The sequence below is a fragment of the Eptatretus burgeri genome, chromosome 18 (assembly GCF_056783735.1).
Source record: "Eptatretus burgeri isolate ZD-2024b chromosome 18, Ebu_testis_v1, whole genome shotgun sequence".
Taxonomy (NCBI): Eukaryota; Metazoa; Chordata; class Myxini; order Myxiniformes; family Myxinidae; genus Eptatretus; species Eptatretus burgeri.
In genome coordinates, this window is record NC_140978.1 from 26,219,575 (window position 1) to 26,233,500 (window position 13,926).

The following is a 13,926-nucleotide window of genomic DNA, read 5'->3' on the forward strand; positions in this document are numbered from 1 at the left end:
TTTTGTTTCTCAATTATTACCTCTGACACCAAAGATGGGCGGAGGTTATGTTTTCACCCCTGTCTGTCTGTCTGTCTGAACAGGATATCTCAAAAAGTTGAGAACGGATTCCGACGAAACTTGGTGGACAGGTTGGGTTTGTGACAAGGACGAAATGATTAGATTTTGGTGAAGATCCAGATCGAATAATTTTTTGAAGTGATTCTTCACCATTGAGTGACGGGGCTAAAAATGATATACGACATGATATCTCAAAGAAATATGAATGGATTCAGACGAAACTTGGTGGATGAGTTGGTTGTGTGACAAGGAAGAATCGCTCCAATTTTGGTGACTATCCGATCCGGATCTGGATACGAGCTGTTTTTAATCTTTCAAGTCATTCCTCACCATTGAGAGATTGGGCCAAAAACGATATACAGTATAGCATGATATCTCAAAAAGCGGTGGACGGATTCGGACGAAACTTGGTGGATGAGTTGAGTAGGTGACAAGAAGAAGCCAATTCGATTTTTGGAGGTCCAGATCCAGATCCGGCCTTTCGGTGGGATACAAAACGTAAATTGTTCAGCCAAGCAAAGGCATGCGCTATGTCTAGTGCTGTTCTTGTTGTTGCTGTCATAATTTATTCATTTCTGTGCCATTTTCACATGCTCCAAGCTATTTATACTTTAACATTTGATTTATATTATGTAATGATTCAACCATATGTGAGAACCACATGAGAGCAGCCTTGTTGAATGGAAATAACACCACGCAATTTTTTTTGTCCACATTGAGTGCACAATTGAAATGAGGAATTTATATATAACGGGAAAGGAGGAAAGCTTCAGAGACACGTGAATGGCTCTTGGTGTTAAATTTACCTGTAAATCGGTGATTGCAGAAGGGTCTTCCAACAAGCTGTGAAGGTTGCTTTTTTCAGCTCCAGAGGTGGTGGCAAAGAAGAAGTATGGACGACCTGTGGACTGCTGGGCTGTCGGGGTGATCATGTACATCTTGTAAGTCCGAATTGGCGTACACCATATACAGTGCATATTGTCGGTCCTAATTGGCATTTGCTGGAGGAGGATATCGAAAAAAATGGCAGATCAGATGAATACAAAGTTGGGTGTAAAACTACAATGTTGTGCATTATCCTAAACCTAATAATGTGGGGAAAAGATGAAAGAAGCCAAGCTCTTTATGACCACACCGAGCTGGGATTGATGAAATTTAACATTTGACCTCATTCACTGCAGGGGTAGCAAAGCTATGTGAACATTTGTATAAGCTGGCAAAGGAACCCTTGAAATGGAATTTGTTCTCACGTGTAAAAATTAAAGAGCAAACTTTCCTTTTATTTTGCCACCTATTTATTCTCGGCATTTGTGTAAGTTATTATTTTAATGTGAGGGAGTTTGCATCGGGCGTCACCATCATGCTGATTTCAGGCTGTCGGGAAACCCTCCATTTTATGTGGAATGTGCTGATGACCATACCAACCATGACAAGAGCCTCTACCGGCAAATCCTTGCTGGAAACTATGAGTTTGATTCGCCGTACTGGGACGAGATCTCGGATGCAGGTATCATGGCCTATTATCTTCATTTCACATCATTGTCATGAAAATCATACCAGTAAACCGGAATTCAACCTTTAATTCAGGTAGGCAATGAGGGGATGACTGCCTCTTTGATGACGCCAATTTAAAGGTCCCCTGACATGCCAAAGCACATAAATTTCATTTATATATGTCCTATAGGAGTTTTTCATCGTGATTTCAGATCTGACAATGTTTTTTTCACAATACTCATTCTGTAAAATGTAAAATTAGAAAAACAAACGTCTTCGGGAGCACCCCTAAAAATTCTCCTGAAAGGGGCGTAACCCACATGACGTCAACTACAGTTTGACAAAGGCTGCACGTTAATTACTCGGGTGGGTGGTCTACATGATTCTATTGGCTTTCTGTGTGTTTCCACATTCGATTGGTCGACTCAAACACTTCGTTCATTTCTGCTTTAAAAAAATCGAACATTTGGTTTTGAATAATGGATGACATGGGCTTTGATTTGTCTGGTAACGACAGTGAGTGTGAGAGAAATGAAGGATTTTGGTCTGAATCACATGGAGTATTGTCTGATAACGTAGTCACGGGAGGTGAAGTTCAGGCAGCTGGAAATGAAATACGGCCTTAGCAGTTCGAGCCCGAAGCAGGACAAGCAGAGGAAACTGGCGATGAAATTCCCGGCGTTCATTATGATCGGGAGGACATCGAAGGAAGACTCAGAAATAATAACTGGTTACACTAAATCCTATTCGTAATTCAATAATTTAAATTCGACTTGCATACTACTCGATATCAGAAATATTTTAGTGAGGTGACGTGAACAGCGCAGCGGACATGTTTCTCCGCGGCGAATTAATCACAAACAAGGCCGCCCATGTTATCGGCCGTATCTCTCCGCGCATAAAACGAAGCAATCTCGCTGTTCGGATACGATGAAAACCTGTGTGCAGAACACACCCTGTGACACAATTGTCTCGAGTAGTCCGATAAATCTGACGTTCTGTTGCAATTTTATTTATTTTATTCCTACTGTCATCATGTAGCGCCTGTAGAAAACAATGAAAAAAAGAGAATAATAAATAAAAGCTACATCACATCAGATTTATCGGCCTAGTCGGACGGACGACGGATTTATCGGCCTAGTCGGACGGACGACGGATTTATCGGCCTAGTCGGACGGACGACGGATTTATCGGACTAGTCGGACGGATGACGGATTTATCGGACTAGTCGGACGGACGACGGATTTATCGGCCGAGTCGGACGGACGACGGATTTATCGGCCGAGTCGGACGGACGACGGATTTATCGGACTAGTCGGACAGATGACGGATTTATCGGACTAGTCGGACGGACAACGGATTTATCGGACTAGTCGGACGGACAACGAATTTATCGGCCGAGTCGGATGGACGGCGGATTTATCGGCCGAGTCGGACGGACGGCGGATTTATCGGCCTAGTCGGACGGACGGCGGATTTATCGGCCTAGTCGGACGGACGATGGATTTATCGGACTAGTCGGACAGAAGACGGATTTATCAGCCTAGTCGGACGGATGACGGATTTATCGGACTAGTCAGACGGACGACGGATTTATCGGCCGAGTCGGACGGACGACGGATTTATCGGACTAGTCGGACGGACGACGGATTTATCGGACTATTCGGACGGACAACGAATTTATCGGCCGAGTCGGACGGACGGCGGATTTATCGGCCTAGTCGGACGGACGATGGATTTATCGGACTAGTCGGACAGAAGACGGATTTATCAGCCTAGTCAGACGGATGACGGATTTATCGGACTAGTCAGACGGACGACGGATTTATCGGCCGAGTCGGACGGACGACGGATTTATCGGACTAGTCGGACGGACGACGGATTTATCGGACTAGTCGGACGGACGACGGATTTATCGGACTAGTCGGACGGACGACGGATTTATCGGACTAGTCGGACGGATTTATCGGACTAGTCTAGACCAGTGTTTCTCAACCGGGGTTCCCCGGAACCCAAGGGTTCCGCAAGAGGTCGCTAGGGGTTCTGCGAGAAACACTAATAAATAGGCTAATGTATTTTTGAGTCGTTTTTGTTTGATTTTATTTTCGTAATTTTACTATACACGTACGGCATATTGTTGGAAACTCCTTGGTTTCCTAATAGAGGCTTCAACCTCTTATATTATTTACAATTATAACAACCATAGGGAATGTATTTAACGATGTCTATATGGCGCCAGTGTGAAACCGCCCTCACTGGTTAGTGGACGTCCTGTACGCGGAGGATTCGTGTATCATTGAGTGACTGACTCAAGTACGGGACGCATGCACGGTGTCCATCTATCTTCTCTGTGCTTCCAAGCGTCTCTCTCTCTCTCTCTCTCTCTCTCTCTCTCTCTCTCTCTCTCTCTCTCTCTCTCTCTCTCTCTCTCTCTCTCTCTCTCTCTCTCTCTCTCTCTCTCTCTCTCTCTCTCTCTCTCTCTCTCTCTCTCTCTCTCTCTCTCTCTCTCTCTCTCTCTCTCTCTCTCTCTCTCTCTCTCTCTCTCTCTCTCTCTCTCTCTCTCTCTCTCTCTCTCTCTCTCTCTCTCTCTCTCTCTCTCTCTCTCTCTCTCTCTCTCTCTCTCTCTCTCTCTCTCTCTCTCTCTCTCTCTCTCTCTCTCTCTCTCTCTCTCTCTCTCTCTCTCTCTCTCTCTCTCTCTCTCTCTCTCTCTCTCTCTCTCTCTCTCTCTCTCTCTCTCTCTCTCTCTCTCTCTCTCTCTCTCTCTCTCTCTCTCTCTCTCTCTCTCTCTCTCTCTCTCTCTCTCTCTCTCTTTCTCTTTCTCTTTCTCTTTCTCTCTCTCTCTCTCTCTGTACTCAGCGGGGAAATTCAGGATAATTCGCCTCCTCCCCATTAATGCCAACCCATGGCGTTTCTCCACATTCTATCCTCCAATTGCTGAGCATGAATTAAGGAAGCAGCACGTACCATGTTTTTTAAAAAAACTTTGGGATGACTCAGCTTGGGTTCAAACCGCCAACCTCCTAGATTCAGAGCGGACCCACGAACCATTATGTTACCGAGTCCAGTACTTTACAAACATATTATTGGCTCTTTCTTGTGTTTAGTAATCGCATTGTAAAGTTGCTTCATGGTGTGAAAGGTTTAAAAGGTCATAAAAGAAAAATGAAATTCTCTTAGAATTTGATCAAACCCAAAGATTTACGTAAGGGTTGAAGAGTGAGATTCAGAATGTATGAGCAGAGGAAGTTTCAACAGCCAGACAAAAACCGCCACACACAAGATGCCCCAAGTCAACTGGACTACCAGTTTCACCATGATTGGCCAATCATCATGAAGTCTCGTGCTTAATAGTGAATCTGTTCCAAACTACTCAGGAAATTATTTTTTTGCTATTCCAGTTGCAACCACCGTTGGGTCAATAATTGAGATGTATTGGTTTCATCTGCCATCTTGGGTGAGGCACGTGATTGGCATCGATCGGTTGTATTCAGATGTCCTTGTATCAAAAGCAATGAACAGCATTCCAATGCACTTTTGTTTCCATATGGCATATTAACATTGCATCCCTTGCACAGAGAAATGAAAGCTCATTAAGAACAGAACTTTACACTTCTCCTCCTTCTTTAATGGCTACAATTATTACCTTCGCATTCTGCGAAAGGTTATGTTTTGGTCGGCGTGTATTTATTTATTTATTTGTAATCTTGTCATTCGTATAACTCAAGAAGTATTAAACCGAATTGCATGAATTTGGTGGGATGATTGGTTATTAGCCAGGAAGCATTCGATTAGATTTTGGGATCATTCGGGTCAAAGGTCAAGGTCAAGGTCACGAAAAGGTCAAAATCGTCTTTTTACGATAACACGGTCAATTTTTATTCAATTTGCATGCAACTAATGCCAAAATGTTCAGAATTCAACGCCTCATCTTGTGATATGTAATATGACACAATGACGCCCATACTCTTGTTACCGGTTTGGGGTCAAAGGTCAGGGGGGTCACGACCTTGAAAAATATGCGGTTTTTGTCATAACGCGGTCAATTCTTGTCTGCTTTACATGAACCCAGCACCAAAATGTTCAGAATTTAATGCCCAATCTTGTGACACAATGACGTCATAACACATGTCACCGGTTGGGGTAAAATGTCAGGGGGGGGGGTCACGCCCTTGAAAAATATGCGGTTTTCGGCATAACTCAGTCAATTCTTATTCGATTTGCATGAAACCAGCATCAAACGAGATTACCTTCTCTTGTTGAAACGTTGTATTCACCGAGCTTGCGAGTGAAGACTCGCCAAAACGACGTGAGTTGATTGTTGTTAAGTCCGTAGCCCCCGAAAGTCGGGGGGGGGGGTCATGACATTATTGATATGTGGTTTGTGTCATAAGACCATTCATATGAAACCAGTTCCCCACACTCATACCAAGAACAAAAAAAGTAGTGGCGGCGAAGGTGTGCGCTCTATGAGTGCCCGTTCTAGTTCCCACGTTATTTTGGGGTTGGCCAGGGGAAACTTGGCTCGGGTCTTTCAAGATGCACATGTGGCCAGGCCTGACATTCAACTAAGGTTTGGGCAGAATTTGGAATTTGTTCAGGATACTGACGACAGCTCGCATACTCTTCACGAAGGACACCATGGCATCAACTGCTATGTGTTCTTCTTCTTACGTTTTCAACTGTGTGCTGTTTGCTTATGTTGCCAGGGAGCAAACATTATCAGCACAACAGTCACATTCGAACACCGCTTGCCTCGGGTTTGATGCAGCACAACTCAGGAGGGTTCTTACATCAAACACACTTTGCAGTAATTCCAAGAAAAAGCAAAATGTGTCCTTTGTACTCGGTCAAGCTAAATCGTGAACTCTTTGGACTCTCATATGCACAAGTGTGTCACTTGCTTCATTCCCTTTCAGTTGCGAGAGATTCTAACCACGGGTTTTGTCGCTCATCAATCGGATCCGAATCTTCAAGTTGCATTCACAGGTTACCAGTCGGAAACCTGTTTTACGTATTAAGCAGATCTATTGATTTGTTATTCTTGAACAACACGAAGTCAACTGAGAGTTAAATCTCGACTCTAATTTAATGAGCATAGGACTCACAAAAGATTCGACACGTGAAAGTGATGATGTGTAAACGTCTTATTCACAGATTCTTAGGATCAATTATTTTACATCGGTCATAAGAAGATAAACTATTGTTAATAGAGGAAAACTAACCAATGACGAAAGGAGTGTCTTGTTTTTTGTGTTTTTTTTTTTTTGCTTGGGCATGTCTGGCATCCTGGCTTGCAAGGGCTGTCGGTTGTTTGAGATCCGTGCACACGAAGGGGCTACTCGGAGTGCGATGAGTGTCAGTGAGCCAGCGTGGGTGTGATATTAATAGAGTGCTGCTCTTTTGAGTTAGGAAAGTTGTTACGTCATTTGAGCAGAGCGTCTGGCACATTCTTTTTGTGTGGATAAAGTGGGAATTATCTACATGCTTTGTTTTGTCCTGTGCCGCTTTAATTTCCCTCCGGTAATGGTTCAAAATTGGTGCAGACTCTTCCCATGGCGGACGTTATTGTTGTTTCTGTGAATTGTTTGTGGCTTTTGTCTTTGAGCAAAAAACTCAAGCTGCTCCAAAGGACCACTCTTTGATGTAAAAGTTGTACACCAAGCATCAGACAAAGCAACTCGTGTCATATGTATTATATATGTGGTGATCAGAGAGCTCCACTCCTGCCACAGATGGGCTGTTTCATTACTTCCGCGACTGAAGGTGTTGGAGGATATGTTTTCACCCCTTTCTGTCTGTTTGTCTGTCTGTCTGTTTGTCTGTCTGTGTGCAGGATATCTCAAAAACTTATGGACAGACGAAATTGTGTGGACCGGTTCGGTGTGTGACAAGGATGAACTGATTATATTTTGTTGAAGATCCGGATCCGACGACTATAATTTTAAAAGTGATTCTTCACCATTGAGAGATAGGCCCAAAAACGACATATAGCATGATATTTCAAAAATGTATTGGGCCCGGTATGTTCTCATGGATCAGGTATGTGATCTACCGAGTGCCCTTCAAGTTGCTTCCTGTTTTTATTTTCGCTGGAAGAGATGAAAAACTAGTCTGGAGGATGAACTTCAACATTGATGGGCTCTTCGCAATGGTTCCCTCTCTCTCTTTGGAAAGGCCACCAGCCACACACTTCCATCATTCTAATAATCATACTAATATTGCAAGCCGTGGTGTCTGTTCATGCATTCATCTGTCTCCCGTTTACGGGGGTGCTTCTTGTGTTGTAATCTGGATGCCAAACCACAGAAGTGTGGTTTAGGGTCCACGCAATGTTTTTTTGATGGTTTCCTAGTCTCCATGGTCTCCTAATTCTGAAACCACCGGGTGACATATCGTCACCCTTGGGGAAATTTTTTTATTGCCCTTTCTTGTATTGATGGGTCAGGCACTCGTTACAACACAACACGCCCACCCATATACAGGAGTTTGCATTAAATAACTGAATAAGTATATTATCAATGTCTTTCAAATCCGGTGGGGAGATTGTGAGTCATGCTACAACCAGTTGAATGTAGTTTGGTGCATGTTGGTTCATGCTCAAATGAAGGCAGCCAGTTCATTTATCAGTCTCATCCCGAAGGGTTTACAAGATTATTGGTGTGTGTGTGTGTGTGTGTGTGTGTGTGTGTGTGTGTGTGTGTGTGTGTGTGTGTGTGTGTGTGTACATATATGTATGAATATGTGTGTGTATACATATATGTATGAATATGTGTATGTATATATCTAAATATGTATATGTATATATCTATATATGTATATGTATATATGTATATATGTATATATCTATATATGTATATGTATATGTATTTATCTATATATATATATATATATATTGTTTATATGTATATATATATATATATATATATATATATATATATATATATATATATATATATATATTGTATATATCTAAATATGTATGCATATATATGTGTATATATGTACACATCTATATATGTATATATATATATATGTGTACACATATATATATATATTGTACACATATATACATATATATTGTACATATATATATATATATATATATATATATATATATATATATATATATATATATATATATATATATATATATATATATATATATATATATATATATATATATATATATATATATATATATATATACCTATCGCCCACTCTGGCTGACTTCTCCGGTGCCCAGGGGGCCCTACACTCAGTGCGCACATTTGACCAGCCACGCTCCCAGCCGGTCAATAAACTCCTGCACCCATCAAAAAGGTTTCGCGCCTTCGTTCACACCAACAACAAAACGACATCCGATTGGTTAATTTAACTAACCCACTAACTAACATTATACTAACCCTGGGTTCCCTTGGGTGGGATTCACTCCTCCCCCCAATCATTCATTCGCACCATGCATTCCACATTCACTCCACTCACACTTGGCCTGCTGACCCTCATTCATTCATTATGTTTCTTTCTTCTCTTCAATTCACACCAACACTGACACTCTGCTAGCTATGTCCCCGAACTAGCTCGTGCCCCCCCCCCCCGTCATCCCTTATCCTAATGCACGTTCCATTTAATTATATCGCTAAGCTACGTCCCCACTACACGTTCCATGTCTCCCATCCATTTCTAAATTCTAAACTAAATTTCCCACTAACTCGTCCCACCAGGCCCCATGGAAGACTACTCATGCCCCATGAGGCCGGTCTGTCTATCGCTAAACCCTTCTCATTAACTAATGCTCCTTTGCCCAATCACGAGGATGTTCACTACATCCCGGCCGGGCATCGTGTACTCGGAGCAAGGCCCTCCGAACCTTGCTTCGCCAGAGTGGCGGTTTACGACTCGCTCGGCCCCTCCGTATTGCCGATACATCCGAGTGTAACGTCGCCCCGTCGATCGCATTTCATGCTCGCCTCCGAGCCAACCACCATGTGAGCCAGCGTGCTCTATTCACGTGGCCTTCGTGCCGCGCGATCCCCGCCGACGACGTCACTCGCACATGAACCACTCTGCGAAGCTTGCCACGCAGACGGAACTGGCTGTGTGGTCCCCGAGACTCGCTCCGTGTGTCACATCCGCCTCCGTGCACGTGGTCACATGGGGTCACGTGCTTTCCAAATTCACACCATTCACTTCATCGCCATTTAACCGTCCACGTGATGGTTGCGCGCTTGGGCCGCCCGCAAAACACGGAACGGACCTCGCACGCAGCGTCCCGCGGAGCTGGCGCGGTTTCCAAAACAATTCCGTGCGGCCCATTAGGCTCGCCGTTCCCTTCCGTTACATGACCCACGTCTCCCGTATGGGTCGGTCCATGTCCTACACCGTCTTGTGCATTCAACCATGCCATATTATTCGCAGTCTGCACACATTTTAACACACACTCTGGGACATTCACATTGGAGGCTCGTGTTAGCCCAAAAGATCCAAGGGTTTCTATACCCCCTAAGCTCGGCATGTGCTCATTCGCACCATGCACCCGCTAAACCTCGTACAGCCTTACCAGACTCACCTCGTCACGGCCTGCCTCGAGGGAGCATACCGTCTCCCCTCGTTCCTGTGGGAGGTTAATCCGACCCCCGCATTGGGTCTCGACACATTCCCCAAGCTCAACCCCAATGTCCCCTACCAGCTCCACTTGTGTGTGCTCCTCTTTATTTTTGTGTCACTCGTTCACTTCTTCTAATTCCTGTGTTTCTTTTTTCATTTCCGTTATCCCCTGTCCGAGTTTACCGGTCTCTCCCCCAATTATCGCAACGTCACTCGTCGCCTCGACCTCACCCGTCGTCATCGTGGTCCGAACAACCTCCACACTCCCCCTTGACACGGTCGTTCCTCCACGTGCAGGCGCCATTTTCCAATCCATGGCCTGCATTTCGCCCTTTACCTCTGCCAGCCCTGCCTTCCAGCTTGTGTGCAAGTCTCTTCCCATGTTTTTCATTTCACCTCTCATTTCTTTCATATTCACATTCGTTCTTTGCATATCACTCCTCATTTCCATTATAAGTCTCGTTTCCTCCATAAGCTATTGCGTTGTCGGTTGCAGGGAAAGATCTCTCTGAACGGTGTTGTCCTGAGCCATGGGTTCCTCCAACGTTAATCCCGAACCCACCTGTTCCAGCCTATCATGGTCCGTACTGAGAATTAAACAAAATTTAACTGCTCTTAATTTGGAGGGAAGGGGGAGGTTGTCAAGCACACATCTGGTCCAAGTCCCGTAAATTTCTCTGGAGGCGTGGAGTTCGAATCGCACTCCTGATTACCAATTTATTGTGGGCCAGGGGTCGGTGGCAAGAACGACCGCTAGGTGGGGAAGTTTACGCCGTCTCCCACCAGTCTCCCCGGAAATATAAGCCGTCGCTCCGGATAACTCCGAAGCCGGCGGGTCGATTAATCAACCGTGAAACGCCAATATCTTAACCGCATGGCGTAGGATTAATTGTCTAGATCCAATATACCTAAGTAACCACGCAGTCTTGGTTACCTGGATTCACGCCCTCGTCACGTCTTTCTCGAACCGGGTCACTCCACCGACTGCGGTCGAGTTCCAACTACCGATTACCAACTCCGGCTCGGTTGCAGCCGAGCGGAAACTGCCAAAGCATGTGCCGACTAGGATTAACGGATTATCGGGGATGAAACCCCATCTGAACTCAGACCCGGACCATGCTGGACCAAATAAAGAAAGGACGGAAACAAGTTGGGAACATTTCTAATAATTTATTTACAGTAAAATAAAGACACAGGTCAGACTTATCGTGAATATGCAATGCAGAATTTACAATGATGAAATAAACACTTAAACAATTCTACTTATAGACGGGCCCACTCACAAAAAGAAAATAAACCCCAGAGTTCTTTATTGGACCCTCCAGCCGATGAGAGAGAGACGGATGGGTACCTGACCGTTGGAGAAAGGGAGTACTCCGTGCTGCCGCACCTGCCAATGGACGTTGGCCTGGTCCCAGTCGCACATGGTTGACTCGTGGTTCATGGCGGAGCTCGGGTGGTGAATGGTCGGGGTCCACAGAACTCCTCTCCCCGTAACAACCACCGTGATGAATGTGACCACTCCAGAACTCCAGTACTTCTTCTCAGAGCATGCTCGGGGATCTTTATCCGCCTCCCTCATGAAACACACACAGCTCTCGCACTGCTCTGCTCTCACACTGCTCTGCTCTCAGACACCACCAGCGCCAACGACAACCACAATGACAACGACAACCCTCTGAGTCTCCGAGATATATATATCTCCTCCCACACGGGGAGGGGCCTTGGCTAGAATCATCTCGCTGTCCATCCCTCATTGGCCCACGGCCGCACCCTCCGGGGCGGAGCCGTGGCTCCGTTCGTGGCCCCGCATTCTCCACGTGGCTCCGCATTCTCCACGTGGCTCCACTCTCGAAGAGTAACAGTATCCATGTTGCGTTGGTGCAAGAGTTAAAATGTTTGTGGAAGGAGCGTTGGTGGGAGTGGCAAGGAACGGCTGCAAGACCCTGCCCTGGCAAGCCAGAGTGCTTGTAGACAGCGGGTGAGTCGTGGATCGTGATGGGGATGGCTCATGCAGATGGGATGGTTTATTCGATGGCTCGTTGGATATAATAACCTAACTAAAGACGTCACAATGCACGTTTTTGATTCTCCCATTAGACAAAAGGAAGGGGATCTGATGACACACGTACTTACCGGCATAACTAATTTTGGGACCTGAATGTTGAGTGCGCATGGTTTCCAGATTCGAAACAATATATATATATATATATATATATATATATATATATATATATATATATATATATATATATATATATATATATATATATATATATATATGTATATGTGTGTGTTTATATGTATATATAATGTATGTACACATCTTCTTCTTATATATATATATTATTAATATATTAATATTTTGGCATGCCCCTTTTTTTGTTCCACCATCAGATTTTTGTTACTGCATGAAATGAAACAAGCTTTGACATATATAGTAATGATATTATTGTCTTCCTGAAGAGGCCCCTCAAAATTCGTTTTTATGATTATGGTAGTTAAACCTATATTAATATTTCGGCTCGCCCCTTTTTTGTTCCACCATCAGATTTTTGTTACTGCATGAAATGAAACAAGCTTTGACATATATAGTAATGATATTATTGTCTTCCTTAAGAGGCCCCTCAAAATTCGTTTTGATGATTATGGTAGTTAAACAGTTCATGTTCTCCATTTGCAAAATGGGAGGAATTATTGCACAAAAAAAGAAATAAAAATGTTTCCCATTTTTTAGCGGACCACCAAGATGAGTTCGGCTCACAGAATCACGCTCCATTTGGGGAGAAAACAGTTGAGTCTCCATTTGGGTCCATAGAATCACGCTCCATTTGGGGAGAAAGCTGACGAATTTGCACTTTCCATGTGCCATAGTTTCTTCACAAACCATGACTTTCTGAATAAGTAGAAAGTATTTCTTTGCTTTTTTATACATGGTTGCCGTTTTAAATTTTCATCGACCGATACCCGCTGCCCAGCCGGACCAACTGCCAACAAAGTATCGCCCGATCAGTTACGGTTAAACTCAAAATCATGATCATCCTTTTAGTGTGGAGGTGAGTACTGACAGTGTACTTGGGTCTTTTCCGGGTGGGTGCGGGATTGAGCACGTGCACATAAAAATCTCGGGTCTCCGCATAGTGGCGTACAGGCTTAAGTCGTACTTCTGTTTACTGCCGTAGAAAATCACAGAACCATCCGATCGACATGCTGTTAACAGTTTCAGAATCAGCTAAATTCTACAACATATGAATATGTAGACGAAACTGATCCAGCCTTTTGGATCACTTAAAAGTAGGGTGCCCTGTAATTTTAATGCGCTCTATGGATCCTCCGGAACTAGCGAATGGTACACGTTGTGTAGTCACTAAACGACGTGGTAATGTCATCGAAGTGGAGCTACTGCGGGACAGTCGAAGGGGAAAACCTGAATGATTATAATCAATGGATAAAAATGATATAATATACTGTTTAAAATACATTCATGCTCTCTGTCTTTTACCATATGTTGCCAGTGACGCCCGTCGAAGACTGGCACCTTTACAAGTGTATACATACATATATATATATATATATATATATATATATATACATATATATATATATATATACATATATATACACACACACACACACACACACACACACACACACACACACACACACACACACATACATATAGATACATATATACACACACACACATATACACACACACACACATATAGATACATATACACACACACACACGTGTGTGTGTGTGTGTGT

General features: G+C 43.8%; 1 protein-coding gene across 2 annotated transcripts in view; it reads left to right on the top strand.

Annotated features, from left to right (window-relative positions):
• The window catches only part of LOC147008773 (caM kinase-like vesicle-associated protein), a 173,505-nt gene that overhangs the window by 113,834 nt on the left and 45,745 nt on the right, over positions 1–13,926 (top strand). For both annotated transcript variants that reach the window (XM_085863505.1, XM_085863504.1), the window contains 2 exons: positions 926–1,001; positions 1,434–1,567. In XM_085863505.1, the coding sequence (XP_085719631.1) occupies positions 926–1,001; positions 1,434–1,567 (210 nt within the window). The remainder of the gene's footprint in view (positions 1–925; positions 1,002–1,433; positions 1,568–13,926) is intronic.